At 46.3% G+C, this 26,611-nt stretch overlaps 1 protein-coding gene across 7 annotated transcripts in view; it reads right to left on the bottom strand.

The window, feature by feature from the left end:
* The window catches only part of KDM2B (lysine demethylase 2B), a 1,060,697-nt gene that overhangs the window by 1,008,604 nt on the left and 25,482 nt on the right, over nucleotides 1-26,611 (bottom strand). For all 7 annotated transcript variants that reach the window (XM_086943000.1, XM_086942999.1, XM_086942995.1 and 4 more), the window contains exon 3: nucleotides 698-776. In XM_086943000.1, the coding sequence (XP_086799126.1) occupies nucleotides 698-776 (79 nt within the window). The remainder of the gene's footprint in view (nucleotides 1-697; nucleotides 777-26,611) is intronic.

Genomic DNA, 26,611 nt, shown 5'->3' with positions numbered 1-26,611 from the left:
AGTACCACACTTAGATGCCATGGAAAGGACTTACCATGCACGGCTCTGTCTGAAAACGAGCACAACCAGACATCACTGGAATACAAATTAAACGTACACCTGCACAATTCCACTTGCGGGAGTCCGTGGTAAGGGAAAACAAGTGCTTCTGCAGGGACTTGGAGTCTGACTAAGGCCCAATGTTACCACCAGGAGGAATGCCTCCAGAACCCAACGGCACAAGGATTGATGTCTATCCTTAAGATCACTGGGGTAGAAACTCAGCTTGAGTCCTGCACACTAATAATGCGCACTAATAAACAGACCCGCCAGTCACAGGGAAGTGTGACCCGACAGAGCAATTATTGCGGGGTCACCCCAAACACCTCACTGAAGCCATGCCCCCTACCTATTAGCGCAGAGGAGCTATTTCAAGCTTCCTGATCCACTGTAGCTCCTGGATGGGTTGAAGAGGTGAGGTGCCCGCAGGCAGAAGTATCCATAAGAAACATAGCTATGAATTTTGAAGTAACACATTTACAGAAGTGTAGTTTAGTACATCTCTCAACTTCACCTTTTAAACGTTCAGGACATGTGGATCAAAGTTTCTGTAAGAACATTTTAATAAAATACACATAAAAAAGATTTAAGAGAAGTTCCAGCTCATGCATGATTTGTTCATGTATATTTAATCAAAAAAGATTACATTGTTACTTACTTAATTCCTAGTCCTTCTTTTCTTTGAAACAGGAGCGGAATCTTTAGAGCCTCTCTTTGCACATATTCATAGGTGAAGTCTGTTAGGACACATTAACCACATATAATAAAATAACTTAACAATATTTCAGAAAAACATTTTTTAAAAGCATGTTCCTGCTTCTATTCCTTTGCCTGATTTAATTATAATTGTTATAAAGACCTCAGACATGGCATTATTATTAGCATCGCAAATGACATAATAGATATCATTGATGAGATATGACATCAGCAATAATAGTACAGCAATAATAGCCAGCACCAGTGATATGGAGTAAATGGACAAGTGAAGACAAGAAAAGATTCAAAGATAAAAATGCATATATACAAGTAAGTGAATATACTCTAGAACTCCCTACAGTTAATACTTGAGAGAGGAAGTGAGACTTCAGATCGTGGTGAAATGGTCTATTCCTAGTAAATCAGGTAGACTCAGTGAGCCCAGCATTCAAGAAAAACGTAACGATAATTTATCACTTTCAATGATGTGTGAAGTCATGAACAGGGCATTGCAGGAGCATGATTCACGGTTTGCATAGCTATGTGCAACTGGCAAATTGTAACTGAGAATGGTACATTCAGGTTCTTTTTTTCCAGTAAATTTGAGGATTTTATAAAGTAATTTTAATCTTATGCGCAAAGATAGCCATAATTTAACAATTTGTTTCAGTCAAGGTTTTGATTTGCTAAGCTTAACTTACTCTTTATAAACGGAATGCATTTTGCAGATGAATATGCATGAATAGGATATAAAACAATGCACATGGGGTGAAGATACTAGTGAATAACACAACTTTCCACATACCAGACTGCAAACCCTGACTGCTGTACTGCAAAATCTAACTTTCCATTCAATACTTCCTCCTAAACTACACCCAGCTTGGACTAAGCCATACGTCGGGTAAAACATTCAAGAACACAGCTATGTGCACTCTCCTAAACTATTCGCTTTCCAATGGTACTTCAACACCTGGTTTAATTGCCTGGATAACAATGTTGAATCACAGATAACCTTACACCCAACAAGCTCTACTAGGGTGTTTTACAACTAGTTCAGACACCAGGCAGTTATTTATGAAAAACAGCATTTACAAGAACACTGTGAGAGACATGTTATCCCTCTTTTTATATGGCTCAAAAATATTAGTTGGTCAAATTGTTTCATCATAAAGAAGGACAGGACAAGTACCCAAAAGTGTTAAAGGACATAGACCTTCTGAGTTTGTGAGCTTGCCATGTGTGCTCCACATCTTTGCCGCTGCAAACAACTTCCATGTTCATTTCGCGTTCTGTTCATTTACACACTTGGTACTTTTAGCGCTCAACTGCCTCTACCGACTGTTAATTAATTTGTTTACCACATTGAAAGTACCCTTTCCATTCCCTAACAGTGTTAAAGCCTTTAATCACTCATTACCACCTTTGTGGCAGGATGTATGGTGGCGTCAAAAATTTAGTATTCTGTCTTGATGATTAACTTTGATATCAACAGAATTACCTTTTTCTCTATAAAGTGTTTCCATTTTAACCCGTTAACCGCGGCGGTATTTCCGCCGCGGTGCGGGCGTTTCCGTGCGCGGGTGGAATGCCGTCGGCCAATGGCCGACGGCCGCACTGGGGAGGTAGCGTTGCCGTCGGCCAGGGAGGTAGCGTTGCCGTCGGCCGTTGGCCGACTGCAGCGCTTAAGGGGTTAAAAGCAGCATAATTTATACATTTGAAATCTCCTTTGACCACCATCATACACACTGTATATAAGTGAGTCCTAAAGTAACTTTCCCACAATGGCATCTGAAACTTTATGCCACCATTCCATTTTTAATTAGCATATTGTCTTTTTTTTATAATCAATTTTATTGATTTTAGAAAAGACACTAGTAGAACCTGCATACAAACAGGACAGCATATTCAGCAGCATAATTACATACAACATTAGACTAATAAAACATTCTTATGTTGGTATACAGTGTTGTATCACTGCCCTCTAAAAGATATATAGGTCTTGACCTAAAAGGCGGGGGAAGGTGACTAACTCACTATTCCCAACCATTTGCCCCAAACCTTCTGATGCTTGGTCAGGCATCCCCTGGCCTCGTACAGTGGCAGTTCTTGTGTGGCACACCAGTCTGCTACCTTGTGCCATTTAGCTATAGTAGGCGGGTCTGGATTCTTCCAATCCATTGCACCGTCTCTTTTGGCCATCACAAGGGCGATGGCTAAGAATAATTTATCTACTCTGCACCCATCCAGCCCGTCTGTGACACCTAGTAGTATGTTCAGGGGGTTGTGTGGCACCTCCCATCCCAGCACAGCACAAGCTCCATTTCCAGTAACTCCCAATACAAAGCTATGCGTTGACAAGACCATACCATATGGAAAAAATCTGCGAGCTCATCCCCACATCGTGCACAAGGTGGGTGTGGCAGTAGGCCCGCCCTCTGTAGGCGGACAGGGGTAATATAGGACATATGCAAGTAGTACAGTTGGACCAAGCGAAGTCTGGCTGAAACGGTGATGGGGGCTATCAGGGCATCCCTCCAGTCATCTACCTCCAGGGCACCTAGCCAGGTCTCCCATCTAGTTCTCAGCGGGTCCAGGGAGATGGGAGCATTGTTAGTTAAGGAGCGATAAATGCGTGATCCCCCCCCCCCCCCCCCCCCCCCAGTTGCCCATTGTGAAGAGCTTCTAACCGGCTGTTCTCTGGAACTGACGTGCCTGTTGCTATGTGTACGTTAAGGGCGTGGCGGAGCTGCAAATACTTATAAAACTGTGACGGTGGAGCAAGTGTCGGGTCTGAAGGTCTGGGAAGATACGGATATGTAGGCTGACCCAAATATCACTGAGTTGTGAGATACCAATAAGGTCCCAACCAATCTTTCCGGGTTTCCCACCTCTCGCAGCCATGTGCCTTGCCAGAGGGGCGTTTGCTGGGTCAGCTTATCCCCCCATTGGGCGAGACATAGGGAGGCACGCCTGGCTAGCAGAACTGTGCGGGTCACTGTGGGCAGGATCTTGGGGATGGGACCCCCGTACATCATAGTTTGGATTTGAGGGAGTCCCAAATTCCTTAGCTCAGCCCTATTGGCAGGTTCAGACCAGCCCCCGTTGAACCAATCATGCAATGCTAGGAGACAGGTTCCTAGGTAATATAAGTATAAATTTGTCATACCCAGGCCTCCATCGCAGGGCGAAATATGGCAGCGAGAGAGAGCCAATGCTTGGCCGCAAACCATTCTAGAGGAACCTCGTGATCAGACTGTCCAGCCCCTTAAACCAGGTCCGAGGAATATGGAATGGGGTGTTTTGAATGTGTAGCGTGGGGTTAGGGATAGACTGGAGACTTTGTCTGGTTAGTGAAGGTTTTATTTTTAGAAGTGCTTTACGGCTACAGGAGGTCAGTCTCTCCCTCGCAAACTCCGCTTGGTCCGTGATTGCAGCAGCTCTATTTTTCAGCCGGGATGTTCTTGCCCTCTTCGCCGGTCCGCGACCTCGGGTTCCCAACAGAGGGAACAGAGGGAGGCCGTCAGTTTCGCTATCAGTCTACACGTTGCCCACGAGGAGACCGGGGGGTGAATGGGGACACCAGTGCTAAATATAAACAGTGCTCCAGGATTGTGCGGCACAAGTGTGAGAGGAGGGGAGGGTTGGATGGCGCGGGAAAGATATGGAAGGGTTATTGACAAATCTACAATACTCAAACAAGAGGACCTCCTCCCCTTCTACCGACCCAGCCTGCCAAACACCGCCGTACCTGTGAAAGCCACACTCCTCCCTCGGGAGTGTGGCACGGCGGTTCACCAGGTCGTTGGCATTCTGGCACGCCTCCACGAACTTCTCTCCCGTCTTCTCCGCTCTCTTCGCTCTCCTTCTTCAGCTCCTCGCCTCCTCCGCTTTCACTCCCGACCTCCTTGCTCCTCTCCGCTTCCTCCTGGGTGACGACACACACGGAGTAGAGGGCTTCCGGACTCTTGACCATTCCGGACCCTCTGTCGTCTTGTGGGGGCGTGGTCTCGTCTTCATCGTCGTACGCCCAGTTAAAGACGCCCTCCTCTCTTTCTTCGGTGTTGGGAAGCAGCGTTAGCTGGACCAGTCCGTCTGAGGGGAAGGAGGGGAGGTAGAGTCAGCGACCCACCAGGTACTCTGGGACGCCTCCGTTACCACCATCCTGCTACAGAATGACATAGAGGAATCAGGGGAGAATCATCCTTTTAAAAAGTGCTACTCTACCTAATGGGTTGAGCAGTAGGGTTTGCCACTTCTGGAGGTCTTGTTTGGCTTTTGTGACAAGTGGGGTGATATTAAGCACCCAGGCCAGCTCTGGGAGCAGGGCGACTCAAATTCCCAAGTACTTAAATGATTGTAGTCTGATGGGGATGGTAGACTGCCAATCAAATCACCCTCTAGATATATGCCAAGGTTGATTTGGCAGAGTTCCGGCCCGGAGGCTCATTTGAAGATATGTAATATCTGTAGGCATCTGTGGCCAGATTGGACAAGCCCTGTGAAAAAGAGTAGGACTGCTTGTGCACGCTTGCACAAACCTCGAGTCCCGCCGCCGGAAGTAGAGAGCCCTGTTGAATCATTTTGGACAGGGAGTTATTTTAACCTTTAACTAATCATCTCAATTGGAAGAAGAACCACCTTATTAGAGGGGTTTTGCTCTACCAAATATATCCACATCAGGAGGATCTCGCTATTTTAAATTACCAAGTATATCCTTCACTTGAATGAATAAGAGGTTCCGGCCGGCGGGGTCAGTTATTAACCTTTTTTTCATACAGCGTGATATTTTCTTGTTTGGAATCCGTCCATCTAGGAAATAAAATACTAATGTCCTATCTTGACTAGACGTCGCCATTGAGCTTTACACGCTATATCTACATATCATACTCTTGTTACCAGACAGCTAGAACCGCTCTCTAAAGAAACTAAGAAAGAAAAGTATTTTCCTTACATCATTACAACAACTTTTTAAACTTTTTGTGGCTACTCCAGAAGAAGGTGCTGGCCGCCGAAACGCGCGTAGAGTACCAATCTGCCACTTCCAGTGTTTTTTAACTTTATATATGTTCTCATTTGCATTGTGATTCATGCCATGTGATTTATAGATTGTTGTTTTAAGTCTAGTGTGTTTAAACTACACTCTTTTAACGTACATATTAAATCTGTGAATGTGATATTGTTATTTTTAACTCTTAATAAATTGTTTTCTTTACAAACATTTTGTAGCTTAATTCCCTTCCATTTATTACATTTTCTTTGATTGTCTCTTATGGTTGCCTAGATTGTTAAATATCAAATAATTGTTTGGCTTTTGTGACAAGTGGGGTGATATTAAGCACCCAGGCCAGCTCTGGGAGCAGGGTCTCAAATTCCCAAGTACTTAAATGATTGTAGTCTGATGGGGATGGTAGACTGCCAATCAAATCACCCTCTAGATATATGCCAAGGTTGATTTGGCAGAGTTCAGACGTAGCCCGGAGGCTCGTTTGAAGATATGTAATATCTGTAGGCATCTGTGGCCAGATTGGACAAGCCCTGTGAAAAAGAGTAGGACATCGTCCGCATATAAGGCAATTTTATCCTCATGAGAGCCTGCCACTTCCAGCCCTGGACCCGATCGTCAGAACGAATAAGGCTGGCCAGGGGTTCTATCACCAGGGCAAAAAGGTAGGGCGAGAAGGGACATCCCTGCCTCGTCCCCCTCCTGATTGGGAACAGGTCTGAGAGTGCTTCATTGACAAGCACTCTAGCATTCGGTTCGGAGTACAGGACATGAACCAGATGAAGCCACAATGGTCGGGGTGGACCAGCTCATTGAGGTATGGCTTGAGACGATGGGCCAGGACTGTGGTGTAAATTTTGACCTCCATGTTAATTAGGGCTACGGGGCGGTAGTCGGAGCAGGCTGGTGAGGGCGGCTGCGTTTTGGGAATAATGACTATTGTGGCCACGTCAGTCTCTAGTGGGAATGAGCCTTTTTTATGGCTTCTGTGTAGAGGGCTGCAATGTGGGGAACAAGTATGTCACAGTATGTGGAATAGTACTCTTGTGGGTAGCCGTCTGGACCAGGAGTTTTCCCGGCTGCAACCCATGAGAGATCGTCTTGTATTTCTTCGCATCTGATAGGGCCCTCCATTCCGGACGATTCTACTGCATTAGGTTTAGGAACGTGGAGGTTTTCTACGGTAATCCTATCTAATAGTGAGAGTTCTGGCTTCTGGGCCGCGTAAAGAGCAGAATAGTAGTCAGCCAATGATTGGGCCATCTCTTGGGGAGAACAGTGGGAAATCCCTTCCGAATCTCGGATTTCCAGGATTATCCGGTTCCCCAAGGGGTATGACACTAACCTATGCAGCATTCTCCCATTTTTATCACCCCATCCATATATGTGACTATGGAGGACCTCCATAGTAGCTTTGCCAAATCTAGTGTGATCTGCTTCATTTCATCTCTTACTAGTGTGAGTTGGTGCAATTGGGACTCGCTTGTCATTCCGGATGCACTCCTTTCGAGTCGTGTTGCTTGGGCCTCAAGGAGGGCAAGCCTGTTATCCTGAGCTGCTTGCTGGGCTTTAAAGTGGCCCTTGGTGAATCCGCGGATGGTTGCCTTTCCCGCCTCCCACAATCTGCCCGGAGAAGAGACGGAGTCTGGATTAGTGAGATAGTACTGTTTAAGTTTCGCTCCAACTACCTCTCTGAATTTTCCGTTTTGGAGAAACCATGCATTCATCCTCCACAATGGACGGAGTTTATCAAGGGGGTCACCTAGGGCTAGGAGCAGAAGTGAGTTATCTGAGATGCCTCTGGGAAGGGCTTTGCAACATTCGGGGGCCGGCATAAACATCATGTTGATGCAGGCCTGAGTGTGGTGCGCGGCTGAGGTGTGGGTGTACTGGGTTTCTTCAGGGTTTCACAGCTTCCATACGTCACAGATATCCAGGGCTTCGGTCTAGTTCGCCAGCTGCTTGGTGTGTAGGGTGCATGAGGTAGAGGCGGGCCATGTGGTATCAAGCCTGTGCTGCATGACGGCGTTGAAGCCCTCCCCCCACCACTGTTGTTCCGGGTGGCAAGGAGCTAAGCACCTCCCCAATGCGGCCTAAAGTCTGGTTATGCATGGCTACGGGAATACAGATGGAGAGGACGTTAAAGGCGTTGTCGCCTACAGTTTCGGAGAGGGCAATAAAGCGACTGTGGGGATCCCTGGTGATTTGAGTAGGTACGAAGGGCAAGCTCTGCCTCAGAAGGATCGCCACTCTGCGCGAAGCCAGAATGCCAGCATCTATCGAACCCGTATCTTGCAAGGAAGGGACAGATATTACCCATGAGATGGGTTTTCTGGAGCAGGAGTATGTCGAGGTGCGTCTTTGGGCATGCCGCACAACAGCAGTTCGCTTGATTCTGTCTAACAGGCCGTTGACATTCAATGACATTACCGGGAGAGAGTCTCCCTTATGCAGAGTGCGTGTCATGGTCGATGCGAGAAGTTCATGGAATCCCGGGAACTTCCACAGCCATCCTGTGGAAGTGTTTGGGAGATGATTAACACTGGTTGGCGTGCGATTGGAGTGTAATGTTGTGCTGATGCAAGGCTGAAATGCTGCGAATTTTGAATTGTCGAACTAAATGTGAATCCGGGACAACTGTCCCAACCCCCACCCTAAACTTCGAGCAAGAACAGAAGCATCTGTCGCCCTATAACTGTGGAAGAAAAAAGCGAAACTATAACGTTTAGAATCAAGGTAATGCGGAGGACCCCTCTCATTATAGGATAAGATCGCATATCAGCAAAAGTATCTGATTGGCACAGTATGCTGTGTTTTCACCCAAAGAGTTTATCCCGGTCCATCGGGCATCATTCGTGAAAGTCCTTGGGGTTCGTCTGTCGAGGAGTGCTGGGCTGCGGGAGAGGCTCGAGTCCGTGGAAACGATGCCCAGAGTCTAGGTAGAGTTGTTTCGTGTGGGTGAAATGTCTCGTGAGCCGGGCCGCTGAGGAGGGCAGAATCCAGAAGACAGTTCCCAGCATTGGGGGGGCCAGGGCCCCGGCTGTCGGCGAGCCTGTCCTGGCTCTGCCTGTTTTCCAACTTTTGCAGGAGTGTGTTTGTCTCCTTCCTGGAGTGGAGTTGTCGGCGGAGGTGGTCTGGGCCTCTGGGGCAAGAGCCACGTTTTTTAATCGAAGAGGACGTTCTTCAGTCAGCCAGGTCAAGGCTGCTTCTGGGGTATCAAAGAAATAGGTTTTGTCCTGGAAGATCACACGTAGCCGACCTGGGAAGAGTAGTCTGTACTGCAGGTTAAGGGTGCGCAATTTTTGTTAGGCTTCTCTGTATGAATGTCTTTGGGTTTGGGTTTCCGGTGTATAGTCTGGGAATATCATAATAGTGTGGTTTTGGAAGGGTAGGGGGTTCTGGATGTGGGCCTGCCGTAGGATCAAGTCTCTGTCCCTGAAATTGAGGATCCTGGCGATAATGGGTCGATGTGGTGCACCTGGAGTGGCCCTTGGTGCGAGGGAGCGGAATGCTCGCTCCATCGCGCACCAGGCTGATAGTGTGTCCATGGAAGAGCGCTTGTGGTATCCCATTTGGACTAGGGGCGCAGTGGGACAGAGGTTTTTTCATAATCTTGGTTATCTCTGCGGGTGTATATGATAGATGTGCCAAGCAGTTGGTGTTCCAGCTGTACTCCTGGAGCTGATCTGAACTGGCGGTATCATGGATACTTCCTTTAAAGTGGGACTTCAAGAGTTCGATCCAGTGGCCCTCACTTATATTTGCCTTGTAGGCTGCCCTTGGGCATTTTTCAATATTATTAATAAGTTTGCAGAATTTTTTTGAATCATTTGACTTTGAGGCATATAGCAGTTGGGCCCACAACACATCTTGTTTAGATCTATTGAAGGCCCATATTTCCCTTTTCAAAAATCTTCTTTAATTGTGGAAACCCTTTAGAAGGTTTTGGCCCCCAGGGGGTTCGCCATAATTGCCTGAGCAGTGTTCCTGGGTTGGCTCTTCTCAGGCGAACGGATCGTGGCATTACTATGCTCTGACAGTGCCCGAGTTGCGCTCCCTTATTCACTGGAATTTGATCCAACAATTACACTGCACCACTTTTTAAGGTCACCAGCCGACCACTGTCGACTCCAGGACTCAAAAAAATCCACTCGCCCGCTCGCATTTCCGAGCCAGATTTAATTAGGGCGAGCTATTTTTACGTCTTACTCGCCTTTTTCTGGCGAGTAGGAAATTTAAACTGACTTTTGACCTCTGTCTCTGAAAGCAGAGGAAATGTGACAAGAGAGCAAGATTTAAAGGCATCTTTATTGCTCACAAAGTAAATGAGCAATAATGCCTTTAAATATTGTTAACTTGTCACATTTGCTTGCTTTCACAGACAGAGGTCAAGTGCATTTCAGTTAGGTCGAGTAGATTTTTTTAGGTTCCTGGACCTTATACAGGGTAGACTGATCTCTTTAGCCACGGTGTATGCTCCAAACTCTAGACAAGATGCCTTTCTCTGCACTTTCCTCAACAAGTTAAGCCACTTTGCCTCCAGAGAGCACATACCTACAGGGGATTTTAAGTATGTATGGGAGTCATATTTCGATAAGGATCTGTATCACCCCATTCGGAAGCTTTCTCCAAGAACCTGAAGCAATTTTTGAAGCATATCGGTGTGAGAGATTCCTGGCAAGAGCATTAAATGGACCAGGCCGTTTTTTTGCATATACACAGATCATACTATAGAATAGATTACATTCCCATTGGTAATATCCTCATATCTTAGTCTATAAAACAGAAACCCACCCAATCTCAATTTTTAACCACACACCCATAGACCACTCCCTATTAGAGGATATCATAACTGCCCACATAGGTGTTGGATATTTCATCCAACTGTAATTAGAGATCTTGTTTTAAAATCAGAATTGAAAAAAAACATCCATGAATATTTTCGGAATAACATCCAGAAGACACCAACATGCCTTCAAATCTGTCATATGTGGCTGATGTTTTTGGCTTCCGAGCAACCCTATAAAAGGCGTAGGCGCAGCGAAGGCACACTGCTTAACCAGAAACTTATCCAAGCTTGAGAAAAAAAACATCCCTCTAAAATACAACAGAAGAACGTTATATCTCTGAAATGCTATAGCTACAAATAGTGTATCCAGAAGGGTGTTCTCGTCCTCAGCATACCAGGTCTGGACGTATAATCAATAATACAAAAAAGGGGGAGGGTACCTGGTTATCTGTTTTACTGCTATTTATTTAGGTGGAAAAAAACAATGACCAATGAGGTTCATATGCTTTCAATGTAAGAATTACATTTCTTTCATATTAAATTCAAACATTTTGAGTATAGACATTTGATTCATGTCTGAGATACAATACATATTGAATACATGGCTTGTGATTGGCATACATCAACAATGTGTTAATGGACAAACGTAAAAGTGCAACAATATTTACATAAACAGAGATTGATTTACAAAGTACATAAAATTACACCAGCGATACACAGTTATTGGCAGTTCCTCCTTTTCTATTCCTCACAATAGGCGTTTTTTAAAGGAAACTGTAACCACATGGGAAAAATTAATTCTCCGAGGGGTGCATTTTGGATTGCCCACCCTCGCCGGTGATTTCGAATTCTCCAATTGATGAAAGTAGCCGACGCATTTCTATTCCCTGCGGTAATTCACGGGATTGTCATCAGGGCATGAGGGCACGGTGTAACCTAGAAGTGAAATTAAATAAAAATGATTATCTAAAAAGTGGGGCGACTCCTCTTCTCTACTTTTTTTGGGTATACCATTTTAGTCCAAAATATTGTACCTGAAATTGAAAATGTCACTTCAATGAAGATAAGGTGTTTTGTCTCGCGTCGCATGACCTAAAATAATCAGGAGAGTACCTGTCATTTTGAGTATTTATGTTACAATATAACTCGTGCTGTTAATACATTTGTCATGAGACTTACAATGGAAGTCAGCGGCGGGCACTGGGAAGTTACTACTGCTGTTGTTCGTCCACCGGCAAGGGGTCCGTCAAAGTTAAAATTATGCCACAAGGCGCATTTCATTTACAGCACTGCCAGGACGGAAAAGGGAGTAAATAAGCGCTTACTATGGCAGCTCCTTAGTGAAGAACACCTTTAAATGAACCTTAGAATCACACAACACTTACTTTAGGGCGTATCAATTGACAGCCATGTTTGATTAAACAGTTTTGTTGTTAGATTGCATATGCCATATTTCTAAATGAAAAACAAAATCCGGTTAATGCGTTTGTTAATTTCCTACTTACTCACAATCTATTATAAGAAAGTTCAAAGTGGGCGATTCACTTACTGTAAGTGGTATCTTTTAACTCCGACAGTGACTCGTCCTGCATTGATATTGCTTTGAAACTGATTATCGGTGTTAGGTAAACCTAAATTCTGTATAAACAGGAAGTGTGTTGAGTCTCTTAACAACTGGATTATGGGAATTGTAGTTTTTATGTTTAAAGTGGCAAAATGGCATCAGTTTAAGCGTGACCTCCTTCTTAATTAGTTATAGACATTATCGTGCGTGTACTGAAACCACGGATGTTGGCATCGAATAAAATACATTCATATGAGTTTCAGCGACTATGTTGATGAAATAACATCAACTTAAGTGTGACCTTACGGATGAACTATGGGAGTTATGGTTTGTATACTAAAACCATCTTTCTTGGTATCAGTATAAATGTAATCAGGTATATATTTGACAGTTGACATCCATGGTTTCAGTACACGCACGATAATTTCTATAACTCAATTAGAAAGAGATCACGCTTAAACTGATGCCACTTTAATCATAACAAGCATTTACAATGCAATAGGTCTCGCATTATTAAAGTTTGAGCTATTGGCGTTGCTAAAGAATTCAACACCAATAGCTCAAACTTTAATAATGCGAGAACTATTGCATTATAAATGCTTGTCTCTCTTTTATGCTGGTTTTTATCTTTCTTTATCTCCTACCCCCAACCCACCTCCCCCTTTTTAATTATTCGCTCTCTTTTTTTTTTTTTTTTGGGAAACCTTTATTTGAAATTTTCAACCAGATACAAACACGGGCCTACAACCCCCAGGGCTGGCCGCTAAGCAAGTGCAACACAATACTACGATCAAAACTTCAGACCCAGCCTCCCGGGGAGCATAGTCGTTACATCCACAATGCGTACTGGTTGGAAGTTATATCAATTTGAAAACAGGATACAAGAGGTTTCATTTTATAATATAGGATAGAAGGATCAGGTGCCATACAATATCTCAAGCTATGAAGTGGGGGCGAGCGAAATAGCCGTGTGTCCACAGTTAATTCGTTTTCATGTAGGTCAGTGGCGTGTGAGCAGACGACTCCCGGATAAACAAGCAAACTATTACAGTTTGTGCCAACATTGATGCCCGCCCCATGGCCCCGAAACATCGCGAGAGTTAAGGCACAGATGTGAAAGCAGAGATGGACCAAACAATGAACCCACTACACTGACCCGGAAAAAGGAAAAGAAAAGGCCAAAGAAAGATAAGAAGAGAAAAAAGGCCATAGAAACAAAGAAAAAACAAAACTCACATCCCCCAGCCCCCCACCCTGCACCCCTGCAGATGACTACGGCCTACCCCCCTAGCAGCGTGCCTGTCGCCCAAGAACCGAAACCCGAAATATAGAAGAAACAGGGAAAAAAGGGAAAGAAATTAAACCCCACCCGAAGAGGGGAAACAGAGGAGGGCTTTAATCAACGCACTCCCGGTCTCTCGCCCCCGTCCTAACCAACCCCGCCCCGGACTCCGTTAGTTCAATAAAACAATCCCGTTAACTATAATACCACAATGAACAACCCAGACAACAATCTCAGCCTTGGCCCCGTCGATGAAATTCGCTGAGTCCGTAAGTGGAAGAAAGCCCTGTCCTCAAAATGTCGAATGGTACACAGAAGTTGGCAGAACAGGGGTCCACAGATGAAAAAAGAACAGCAGGTCCCAATTTAGTCGGCTGGTACCAAAGATGCCCCTCCCCGTCTCCGAAGCCAGGCTTTATCCCATTCGCCATCTTGATAGACCGACTGGGGAGGGGGGTCGACACAGTCCAAAACAGTTCACAGTACCGATTGAAAGGAACCGAAGTGGGGACAGTATGTAAATGTTTCGACAGTTGCAACACCGGGGATTCCAACGGATTAATTGAGTCACCAAGCACAGTACTTTCGGGCAGCTCCACTGCGATAGGGGCAAATACAGCTTCCAGCGCCAGGTTTAAGTACGCCACCGGGGCGTCAATCGAAAGGCGAGCTGGCCGTCGGGTCTCGGGCGTCAAGTCAGGATCCGGTCTCAATCCTTTGATTACATCCGCCGCCAACAACAGACTGCAGGTCTGAGCTTTAACAGTCTCCTGAAGTGCCACAAGGGCTTCCAGCACCGTCCGCAATGACGGGCCACTTTGATCCTGCTCCGTCAGCCTCCAGTTTTCCTCAGGCATGGTGGTCCCCACGGAGAGGCGCCTTCTCCGGGGGAAATTAGGCAGAGCAGGAATGAGCCATGAGGGGCAGACTGTTAGCGTGCAGTAGCGCGTAGTGAGATTCCAACCCAAGGGGCACCGGCGATATGGATGCCGGACCCCCAGTCCGGGACCCCCGCAACACAGCACCGTGCGTCACTCGTCACCTCACGTCCTATAGTGCACCAGGCAGCAGACGGTAGCAGAGCAATACCAAAATTCCGAATGTTCCAGAGACCGGACCCAACCACATTCAACAGTCCGTTGTTGTTCAACTCAGACCCGGCTAGGCCAGCACTCGAGACCCCGGCTTCTCGGCTGGGTTAGGCCTCAAATCGGTCCTCGACGTTACTCCGCTCCACGATGTCGGAGAAACTCCGGGATCACATCATCGGAGTGCAAAGCGGGTCACACACACGGATCCGGGGCAGGAAATCAGGATAGGTGGCAGGATAGTAGAGCGTAGGACGGAGGTCAGCGGAGCCGGGAGACTATGCGGCCATCTTGGTTGGTGTCGTAGCTCCTCCTCTCAATTATTCGCTCTCTTGATCAAAGTTACTTGATCAAAAATAAGTGCTGGTCCCCAAAAGTATATGCCGGTGGGCGCTACCTGCAGCCACATGCTCAAATTAAGCACTGCTCATCACGGAGATCCCAGTAGCTCCGCCAATTACATGTGATGCTGAGATTCAGATTCTTTCTTGTTTGTTGAACGTGCAGTACAGTTGCCAGACAGACTTCCCTCCCATTCTCTTCAAAGACAGACTTTCTTTTCAATTCCCAAGGTTTGTGCGAGCCAATCTCACAAAGGTGCTGGTGTGCAGGGAAAATGTCTCTGTCCTTACATAACCAGTACATGAACTCCATTTAATCGAAATGTGACAGCCATGGGCCTTACAGGTACCCCCGGACAAAGATGCAGACATCAGAGCCAGGATGCTCTAACGCCCCTCCACCATTGGAGGCAATTCAATTTGTGGCGCACACCTGATAAATACATAAAATTAAAAAAACATATTAATAAAATGTGCTGAGGTGTCATGCACAGCAAAAACAGTAAACTCCTTTCCTAATAATCATTGTTAGCTCAACATTCTGGAACTAAAAGTTATTAAATGAATGCAGATGGTATGCTGATTATTCCATGTGTACACAGCTATGTTATGAAACGTCCACACAACAAAAGGTGTTTTAGGTAACTCGGGATTGGCCTGGCAGAAAGGTTATATAAAATATCTGAGTATCTACTTCGGGAGAGACCTAAAATCGACACTTGACCAGAATGAAAAAACACTGCTGGACAAGTTAAAGAATAGAACCGATTCATGGTCACCAAAATACGTTAGCTGGTGGGGTAGAGTAGAAACAATAAAAATGATGCTAACACCCATGGTCAACTACCTGCTCAGCATGCTCCTACTTACACTTACGGAAGATTTCCACAAGAAATTAGACATATTAATAAACAAATTCCTCTGGAGGGACAAGAATGCCAGAATAAGTCTACAGAAACTAAGGCTTAATAAAAACCTGGGCGGACTTAATTTAACCAACTACAAGACTTTCCAGACAGCATGCTTAGCTAGACAGGGGATACACTGGCTGACACCACAGCAGAATTACACGCCGGTATGGTTTGAGGTAGAGAGCAATGCTAAACGGCCTAGACCCCTTAGCCCTACTCACAGCAAACAAACACCCCAAGGCTAAAAACATAAACTCTAAAACACTAAGAATGCCTTACTTAAAGTAGAGAAGAGTATTAGGAAAACGAAATGGGAATCACTCTGGACAAACACCAAAATAAAATACAGGGATAAAACACTTAGCTTTAACTCATGGTCGAATAAGGGAATCTCCATCCCGAGCCTGCTAGAAGAGAATAATACCCCACTAACCTTCACCTACCTAAAACAAAAACATAACCTCCCAGATATAGAATTCTACAGCTTCCTAAAAATCAGGGCGGCCCTCACAAGAGAAGACCTTAGCAGAGAAGTCCCGTCAATCCTCGAATACATGACTAATCTAAACAAAATCGGTCACCAAACATCGCACTTGTACAAACTCCTGAGCCCAAGCACATCAAGATTAAATAACAAAACAATCAATTACTGGGAAACTCAGCGTAACAGCCCTTTTAGCGAGACTGTAAAGCAACGGCTATGGACATCTGCGTCAAAGAACAAATTCACACCAACCCTAGCCCAGACAAAATACTGGCTCCTCCACAAAACCTACTGAACCTCAGCACGCCTAGCAACAGTCGGTCTCCATAATAATGACCTTTGTTGGAACTGCCATGAACAGAAGGGAGACTTGGCACACCTCATTTTTGACTGCCCCTGAGTTAGGACCTTTTGGGAGAAAGTCAGGGATTTCATACAAAACATCCTAGGATACTCACCACCTATACACTTCCATAGTGTAGTCACGGCGTTCATGGAGCCAGAACTCCAGTCACAAGATGATAGCCATCTGTTAGACCTACTATTCACAGCTGCGGTATAAACAATTCTTTCCAACTGAAAAGATACAAGGAAAGCCACTTTCAAGACATGGTTCAACTGGATAACTTTCCTAAGGGGGGCGGACCACATAACTTTAAAATACCCCCCGAGATGCACTCAAAAGGAGAGATGTGGCACACACTAGACAGCATCCTTGGATCTCATAAGCCGCCTTAGGCAGTATGCACATCTCCAAATATTGTATCTATCCACCTCCCAACACAAAACTAGGGGACCTTGGTATTAACTAAATACCACTTTCCTATCTCTCATCCTTTTTTTTCTACCTTTTCTTTTTCCTTGCTCGAAGGTAATGCAATATAATATGTCTCCACTCTAGTAAAGCCATGGGCCACGAATAGTTATTTTCGTTTTTTTTTTTTTGATGCCTTAACATATGTTGTGTAAGTCAAATGTAACTGCAACAGCACAATAACAATGTCCTACATTGCCTTCTCTTTCTCTGTATTGTATAACACAAAATTTCTTTTCTGATAAAAAATTGTTTAAATAAAAAAAAAAAGAAATGTCCGTGGACTTTCAAAAGCAAATGAATAAACTAAAATGCCCAGAGTGGTTTATCGACCCCTGTAAAGCTTGAGGAGCTATAGCTCGAGCAAACAGGTCAAAGTCAGTGGGATCTGTGGGGGACAGCGTCCCCCCAAAGTTTTTGCTAAAGAATGACCGTTCCTGCAGGGCTAACAATGACCATGAGTTGCGTCAGGGTGAAGAGAAGGAAATGGGTTACCTGTACTAAGAAGATTGGTTTAACTTGGATTTGTTTTCATTTAAGGAGTATGTATTATATTTATACCTCAAGGTGAAAGTCCAACAGTAAATTTAAAGAATATTTTGCTCTTTTAAATATGCATCTGACAACTTACGCACGCTCAGTGACCCTACCTAGGGTTGGCTCCGCATCACAGCTCCCTCACTTTTTCTAGGCACTTCAACCGCTACACAGGCACAGGACTAAGACAATGACGTAACACAAAATGATGTGGCCCGCCTACAGAATGTAGTAAGGGGCCCGAGTCAACAATATCTCTCAAATATGCCAATACTTCAGCTCAATATGGCCCCTCTGAAAGGCTCTTCCCCCTTGAAGGATTGGGCCCCTCCCCTGCGCTGCCCTACACACCGCTCTGCGCCTCCGAACACTGCACGTGCTGCTACGCCTAATTTCCTCTTTAAGCCTGCAGCATGACAGCCTAACAATCAGGGCTTTAAGTGGGATGAAAAACTATGGGGCGTGTCCAATGTTATTAAGGGCGTGGCTTAAAACACATAAACTAAAAATCTGTGCTTAGCATAGTGTGCCACCCGACTTGTATTTAGCTGTTTCTATCATTGCATCCAGATATATGATACAACAAGTAACATCATACCTACAGCAAGTCAGGACTATTGGCTTTGTCAATTGTGGTTTGTGGTATAAGATAAATAGGCAGCAACTATGTATATAATATTAAAAATGCTTCCACTTGAAGCCCTGGTGACACCACGACAATGTTGCTGCTCCTGCGTTTCAAAAGGAGAAGGGGAATCCAGAGAGAAAATGACTCTCTTTAAAGGATTTCCCTTTCCCTAAAAGGCTCACCTTGCATGAAGTCATGCCGTAACTTCTCCACTAGTGAGAAGTGAGCAGCGCACATGGATGTGCCTGCTGTCAGTGCAGTCCGGAAAAAAACACAGACCACATGTGCCATGGCACAAAACAGAGCCCGATAGAGACCCATTTCAAGGTTCCCTTTTAAAAACTGCTGGTACTCAGCAGCGGCGAGACCCGGCCCACTAAAAGCCCTGCTAACAACAGTGAGTGGCACGTAAGGCACGCAAATCGCAACATCCCAGGGTCATACGGCCTCCATCAATAGTCATTTTCTGGTAGCACATTGTTACCAACTCCTATAGATTAAAAGTGCCACGTTAAGAAACGCTGCAATTCTTCTAACTTCTGCACGCCAGGAGCACAAACCGAGGTCACACATGATAACCCGACCTCATCGGTGAGCCGATATTAAGAGCGCCGTGATGAAATGCGCAGCATTCACCTGGAAGCAGAATCTTCATTATTATTATTATTATTATTACATTTCTTATATAGCGCAGAATCGACCCCCGAAGGGGTATCTCCGCGCTTGCCTTGGGAACCCGTCCTGGTTTTTCCCTGTGAGATAGCCCCTAAAGGGCATCCCCAAGGTGAAAGCCAGGCATCCCGCCGCGGGGGGCCGTTGTGGAGATTAAGCAAGCTTAATGCCCAGAGTTGCAGAGTGTGAACCCATGATTAGGTCAGGCACCGAAGCGAGAATTATCAAGTCCGTGGACATTTGAGCTCAACACCCTGCCGTGTCGGGAATCGAACCCTGGTCCCGGGTCTGACCTCTGCTTCAGGGTCTGCCTGCTCTAACCAGTGAGCTCGGCTCGGCTTGTAGCTTAGCAATAACCCCAGTCACGTTTAGGAGAAAACAACCGGCGCGCAGTTCATTTCTCAATCAATCAATCAATCAGAGTACTTGTAAAGCGCGCTACTTACCCGTGAGGGTCTCAAGGCGCTGCGGGGAGGGGGTGCCGCTACTGCTCGAAGAGCCAGGTCTTGAGGAGTCTTCTGAAGGCGAGCAGGTACTGGGTCTGCCGTAGGTAGGTAGGGAGGGTGTTCCAGGTCTTGGCGGCGAGGTTGGAGAAGGCTCTGCCGCCGGAGGTTGATCGTTGGATGCGGGGACAGCAGCGAGGGAGAGGCTGAAGGAGCGGATCTGGCGGGTGGGGGTGTAGAAGCTGAGTCTGCTGTTAAGGTAGGCTGGTCCGGCGTTGTGGAGTGCTTTGTGTGCGTGGGTGAGGAGCTTGAAGGTGATCCTCTTGTCGACGGGGAGCCATTGTAGGTCTGTCAGGTGGGGGGTGATGTGGCTGCGGCGGGGGACGTTGACGATCAGTCGGGCGGAGGCGTTTTGGTTGCGTTGTAGTCGTCGTATGCTTTTGGCTGGGATTCCTGCATAGAGTGTGTTGCCGTAGTCCAGTCCGCTGCTGACGAGTGCTTGTGTCACTGTTCTTCTTTCAGTCGGGATCCACTTGTAGATCCTGCAGAGCATGCAGAGGGTGTTGTAGAAGGAGGAGGAGATGGCGCCGACATGTTTAGACATAGAGAGGGAGGAGTTGAGGATGAATCCCAGGTTCCGCGCATGGTCGGTGGGTGTCGGTGCTGTTCCCAGTGTGGTCAGCCACCAGGAGTCGTCCCAGGCTGAGGGGGTGGGTCCAAGGATGAGTATCTCCGTCTTGTCCGAGTTCAGCTTCAGACGGCTGTTCCTCATCCAGTCGGCGACGGCCTTCATTCCCTCATGGGAGTTGGTTTTGGCGGTGTGCGGGTCTTTGGTGAGGGAGAGGATGAGCTGGGTATCGTCGGCGTAGGAGATGATGTTGAGGTCATGCTGGTGGGCCACTTGTGCGAGGGGGCCATGTAGACGTTGAACAGCGTCGGCTGAGCCCTGGGGACGCCGCAGATGATATCGGTGGCCTCGGATCGGAAGGGCGGGAGTCGGACGCTCTGGGTTCTGCCGGAGAGGAAGGACGTGGTCCAGTCAAGGGCCTTCTCTTGGATTCCAGCTTCTAAGAGGCGTGTCTTTAGAGTGCAATGGCAGACCGTGTCGAAGGCGGCTGACAGGTCCAGGAGGATGAGGGCTGATCTTTCGCCGTTGTCTAGTTGGCGCCTGATGTCGTCTGTGGCGGCGATGAGGGCTGTCTCGGTGCTGGGATTGTGTCTGAATCCAGACTGGGATGGGTCTAAGATGTTGTTGTCTTCCAGGTGGCGGGCCAGCTGCATGTTGACGATTTTCTCGATGATCTTCGCCGGGAACGGGATCAGGGAGATGGGCCGGAAGTTCTTGGGGTCCGCCCTGGGCTTCTCGAGGAGGGCGTTGATTTCGGCATGTTTCCAGCTTTCCGGGAATGTCGCTGTTTCGAAGGAGATGTTGATGACCTTCCATAGTTGGGGTGCGATGGCAGCGTCTGCTTTGTTGAATACGCGGTGTGGGCACGGGTCTGACGGAGATCCTGAGTGGATGAAGTTCATGACCTTGCGTGTCTCGTCGTCGTTGACATTGGACCAGGAGGTCAGGCGGTTAGTGCTGGTGGTGGTCACAGGGGAGGTGGGGTCTGGCGTAGTAGAGACGGTCATGGTGTTGAAGCTGTCATGGATGTCAGCGATCTTGCGGTGGAAGAAGGTGGCTAGTGAGTCGCACAGTTCTTGTGAGGGCGGTATGTCGTTGTCGTTGGCATTGGGCTGGGGTTGGAGAGTTCCTTTACAATACTGAAGAGCTCTTTGTTGTCGTGTGTGTTGTTGTCCAGGCGGTCTTTGAAGGAGGATCTCTTGGCTAATCTGATGAGGTGGTGATGACTTTGGGTGGCGTCCTTGTGGGATGCGTGGTTGTCCGGAGTGCGTTCGTGGAGCCATATCTTCTCCAGTTTCCGGCATGCACTTTTGGAGGCCTGCAGCTCGTCGGTGAATCATGTGGCTCTCTTGCTGGTGTGATTGTTGCAGGGTTTCTTGAGTGGGGCGAGGGTGTTGACGCAGTCGTCGATTCACTGTCTGAGGTTGCCGGCTGCGATGTCTGGGTTGGTAGGGTCGGTAGGTGGGTTTTGGGCGAGGGTGGCGATCAGCTGGTCTTCGGTGACTTTGCTCCAGCAGCGGCGAGGTAGCTGTTGGGCGCAGTGGTGCATGGTTGGTTTGTTGAAGGTGAAATGGATGCAGTGGTGGTAGGTACAGTGGAGTTTGGTCGAAGGCAACGTGGGTGCCTGTGGAGAAGATGGGGTCCAGCGTGTGGCCAGCGGCGTGGGCGGATGCGGTGACGAGTTGTCGGAGGCCGATGTTGGCGAGGTTGTCGATCAGGGTGGTGAAGTTGACGTCGTTGTTGTTCTCGAGGTGGAAATTCAGGTCCCCATGGAGGATGGAGTCCGATGGAGTCTCTGAATTGAGCTCGGGGTCCGGGTGGTCTGACGATAAGTGTTCCTCTGAAGGTGGTGTTGAGGTCGGTGTGGATCCGGAAGTGCAGGTGTTCGGCGGTGTTGAGGGTGTCATCTGCGTGGGTGGCGACCTTGAGGTTGGACTTGTGGACGATTGGTATTTCTCCTCTGATTCTGTTGGCGCGATCCCCGCGGGTGATCTTGTAGCTGTCCTGGATGGCTATGGCTATGTCGGGCGCCGAGGAGTCATTCCACCAGGTCTCGGTCAGGAAGGCCATGTCTGGGGCAGAGGTGTCGAGTAGATCCCAGAGCTTGACGGCGTGTTCGCGTGTGGAGCGGGTGTTGAGGAGTATGCAGCGAAGGTGTTGGGTCCAGTCCTTGGGCGTTTGGTGTTTCTGTCGCAGGTGAAGCTGCAGGTATGGAAGGAGAAAGGTCCGTGAGTCCGTTTCGGGGCAGCTTGGAAGCAGGTGTGGTTTCGGCCGGCGTTGAAAGCGTGGAGGGTGCTGGCGTCGTAGCGGAGTCTGGTGTTGTGGCATTCGCAGGGTCCTGAGGTTCTGACGCTGGGCGCGGCCCAGGTGCGGATGGGCGCAGGCGGGCTTACCTTCGGGAGGGAGGAGCAGCTGGGAGGCGGGAGCGGGTGGCCAATGGCGAGCAGGGGGGGCGGGCCGTAGGGACGCAGCGGCGGGAAAGGATCTGGAAGCGGCTGGAAAGGATCGGGAAACGGCGGGACCAGCAGGCGGCAGGAAGCAGGACACAAGGCAGCAGGCGGCCGTGTGATGGCGTGGGGAGTGACTTGCCTGCGAGCAGGGTCAAAGGTCGCTCCTACGCCACTGCGCGGCCCCCTTAAGAGGGGGATAGGGAGGGAGGAGCAGCTGGGAGGCAGGAGCGGGGTGGCCAATGGGGAGCGGGGGCGGGGCCGCAGGGACGCAGCGGAGGGAAAAGATCGAAAACGGCGGGAACCAGCAGGCGCAGGAAGCAGGACACGAGGCAGCTGGCGGCCGTGTGATGGCGTGGGGAGTGACCTGCATGCGAGCAGGGTCAAAGGTTTCTGAGGCATCTTTGCCCGCGGGGCACAGAGGTTACGTGGGAACGTCCGAGTGCACCAGACAGTCTGAGCCGCTCCTCATAAAGTTATTATCAGCCCCGAGCCCAGCTCTCGTGCCAGACGTCGGGGGGCGACCCTGGACATTCTGCGCCGAGTGGACCCAGACACCCCCATCTTCACTTGCAGAACCAACCCATTGAAAGGGGGTAGAGTTACTAATCCAAAAACCGGGATATTTCACCGACATTGATACCTTCTGCATTGCTGTAAAGCGCTCTGATGCCTATAGGCCATGCAAGCACTATATAAAACTAGCTGCTCTCGCACGCACAACGAGTGGTGCGCGCGCAACTGCAACCCATATGCTTTGAATTATCGCGGGCACGATAATTGAAACCACGTGACGGCCTATTGGTGTCTAACACCGATAATCAGTTTCAAAGCAATCTCACTGAGGGACGAGTCACTGTCGAAGAAAAAAGATATCACTTACAGTAAGTAAATTGCCCACATTGAACTTTCTTACAATAGACTGCGAGTAAGCAGGAAATGAACAAACACATTAACCGCATTTTGTTTTTCGTTTAGAAATATGACATATGCAATCTAACAACAAAGCTGTTTCATCAAACATGGCTGTCAATTGATCCGCCCTAAAGTAAGTGTTGTGATTCTAAGGTTCATTGAAAGGTGTTCTTTACTAAGGAGCTGCTATAGTAAGCGCTTATTTACTCCCTTTTCCGTCCTGGCAGTGCTGTAAATGAATCTCGCCTTGTGGCATAATTCTAACTTTGACGGACCCCTTGCCGGTTGACAATCAACAACAGTATCTTCCCGGTACCCTCCTCTTACTTCCATTGTAAGTCTCATGACAAATGTATTAACAGCAAGAGTTATACTGTAACATAAATACTCAAAATGACAGATACTCACTCTCCTGATTATTTTAGGTCCTGTGACGCGAGATAAAACACTTTATCTTCATTGAAGTGACATTTTCATCTTGAGGTACAATATTTTGGACTAAAATGGTATACCCAAAAAAAGTAGAGAAGAGGAGACGCCCCACTTTTTAGATAATCATTTCTATTTAATTTCACTTCTAGGTTACACCGTGCCCTCATGCCCTGATGACAATCCCGTGAATTACCACAGGGAATAGAAACGCGTCGGCTACTTTCATCTGTTTTTTCCACAAAGGGCAATTGGAAAATTCTAATTCTCCGGCGAGGGTTGGCAATCCAAAATGCACCCCTCGGAGAATTAATTTTTCCCATGTGGTTACAGTTCCCTTTAAAAAAACGTCTATTGTGAGGAAAATGAGGAACTGCAATAACTGTGTATCGCTGGTGTAATTTTATGTATTTTTTTGTAAATCAATCACTGTTTGTGTAAATATTGTTGCACTTAATACATTTGTCAACACTCTTATCATGTTCTTTTTGGCTAGGTGCAAAAAAGTAATACATTGTCTTGGAATATAATTACCCCTTTTTGCCTCGGAGCATTAAATCAATGATTTTTGGAAAAACAGATTCCGCTGACGTTAAGCCGTAAGGCATCCTACTATAGTGATAAATAACAAAGGGAGACCTAACTGTAGTGAAAAGATGCAATTATTGTTCAATTTCAACCTGTTGGTAGGCTGCTGTTAGATCCAACATGGAAACCACTATGAACCACTCAACATGTTCAAGATTTCATTAAGCTTAGGAAGGGGATGCAAGTCAACTCATAACTCTTTGTTTACATTCATATGGTCAACACAAACCCTAGGTTCACAAGTACACTTGCGTGCCACTACCAACGAAGAAAGCCAGAGTGAAGAATCAATGAGTTGTACTACTCCTTGTTCACATAACATATTTAAATCTTTCTCAAGATCTTCTCTTACACCTCTCAATGTATGTTTAAGAGGGATAGCATCTTCTTTGATCCTGAACCTGTGCTTAAAACCAGCTACCTTTCCTAATCCATCATCAACTTTTGGAAAATGATTCCGCAACATTACCACATTCTTGAATAACCAACACATGGTCCTCTGTTCCTGGTCTTAACACCATACCAAACAACCCTTTGTGTAACCAGCCAACTATGTTTAGTCATCTTACTGCAACATACGCTTTGTCTTGTATTTGCTTCCCTCTGAACTCTAAACCATCTTTTAAAAAAATCCCTTCAATTCTATACTTCTTTCTTCATAAGAGACCTCTCAGGAGGCTAAAGTGGTCTGTCATTCCACGTTTCCTCAAACTATTCTTTATGGATCATGAGTTTTCTGGCACCCAAGTTTACAATAAGACTGAGCACCTTGTCTTCCACAACATTCACATACATTTCAACAAACTGACGCATATCCCCAGTTACTTGAACAATAAACACCATAAAGTTCACTTTGAACCGACTCAACAGTCACTCTTGGTTGATTTTTATCTTCCTCTGCATTAACTCTCTCTGCAGCTCTCCTATTGCCCTGACACACTTTGGCGTAATGTCCAAACTTACTGCATAATCTAAATGTACAATATTCTTTGCAGGTTATAGCCTTTCTCCCACTTCATGTGTGCAGCATAAACATATCTAAAACATATTTGTTCTGTCTAATAAAAGATCTATTTTCCTTTATTCCCTTCCCTCATAGTTGTTTTTTTTTTACGTATATGTACCCACTATTTCAGTGTGACTTTTTTCAAACTCATTTGCTGAAACATGAAGTATCTATGCTCTTTGCTGTACAAATAGTTTTATCCAAAGATAGATTACCCACTGAAAAGGCTGGGTCTGGTGGCTCAGTGGACTAAAGCAGCCACTGCAGGGGCATGTACAGGTTCAAATCCCCGCGGGTCCACTCAGCCTTTCATCCATCTGAGGTCAATAAAATGAGTACCATTGAGTTGGGTAACAATAAACATCTGTTATTCAGCGCCAGGACACCTACGGGTAATTGTGCGCTTTACAAATACACGTTATGTTATAATAAACTTTTTTGTATTCTTTTATGCCAAACTTGCATAGAAATTGATCTCCGACCAACCGATTGCTTTACTCCCCAAACTGACACTCAGAAATCAGTCTCCGGAGTACTGTAATGTACGAGTCCACACTTTCATGCTGAGCTTGTAATTTTTGAAAAATGTGTGTGTTACCACTACTAGACTGGGCATGACATCAAAAAACACTTCCAATTTTTTTACTACCAATTAATATTCATCCAGCTCCTCATAAAGGTTAGGATCTAGCTTTGTGAGATGTTTAAAAATTGTTCTCCCTTCAAACCCTAATGAATGTAACAATTACCATTTTTTCCTTTTCACACATGAACCTCTCAGCTCTTATGGCCCCAAGATAAGATTAAGCGGGATCAAACCAACTTTTACATTAAATTGGTGGATCTCCAGAGGATTCTAAGAACGCTGGCCATGGATTAACAGATTACATGTCATCTCAATGTTGAAGTGAAGTTAATACTTAAAATGTTATGTAACTATTACTAATAAAGGAATGTGCAAGATGATGTGACAGCCTTTATCTTCCACCATTAAAAATACATATAATTCTATATGTCCTTTGTGAAAAACCAACTTGTAAAAAAAACTGTAACTAGTAGAAAAATGATTACTAAGTAATAATAATGCACACAATATGCTCATTATTGAGTGTAGGACTTTGTAGCATACACATCCAGTAGCAGAATGAATCTTGTATGAATATGTGACTATATTATCTTTTCACAATTCATACCTCTGTTAAAGTGCTGACAAAAGAAAACAAGCATTGGAAATGCAATAGGTCTCGCATTAGGAAAGTTTGACCTATTGGTCTTATAAATGACTTTTTTTTATTATTGTATTGTTTT

The sequence above is a fragment of the Lissotriton vulgaris genome, chromosome 11, assembly GCF_964263255.1.
Source record: "Lissotriton vulgaris chromosome 11, aLisVul1.2, whole genome shotgun sequence".
NCBI lineage: Eukaryota > Metazoa > Chordata > Amphibia > Caudata > Salamandridae > Lissotriton > Lissotriton vulgaris.
The sequence above is the reverse complement of the archived record's forward strand: the minus strand, read 5'-3'. Positions and strand labels throughout refer to the sequence as shown.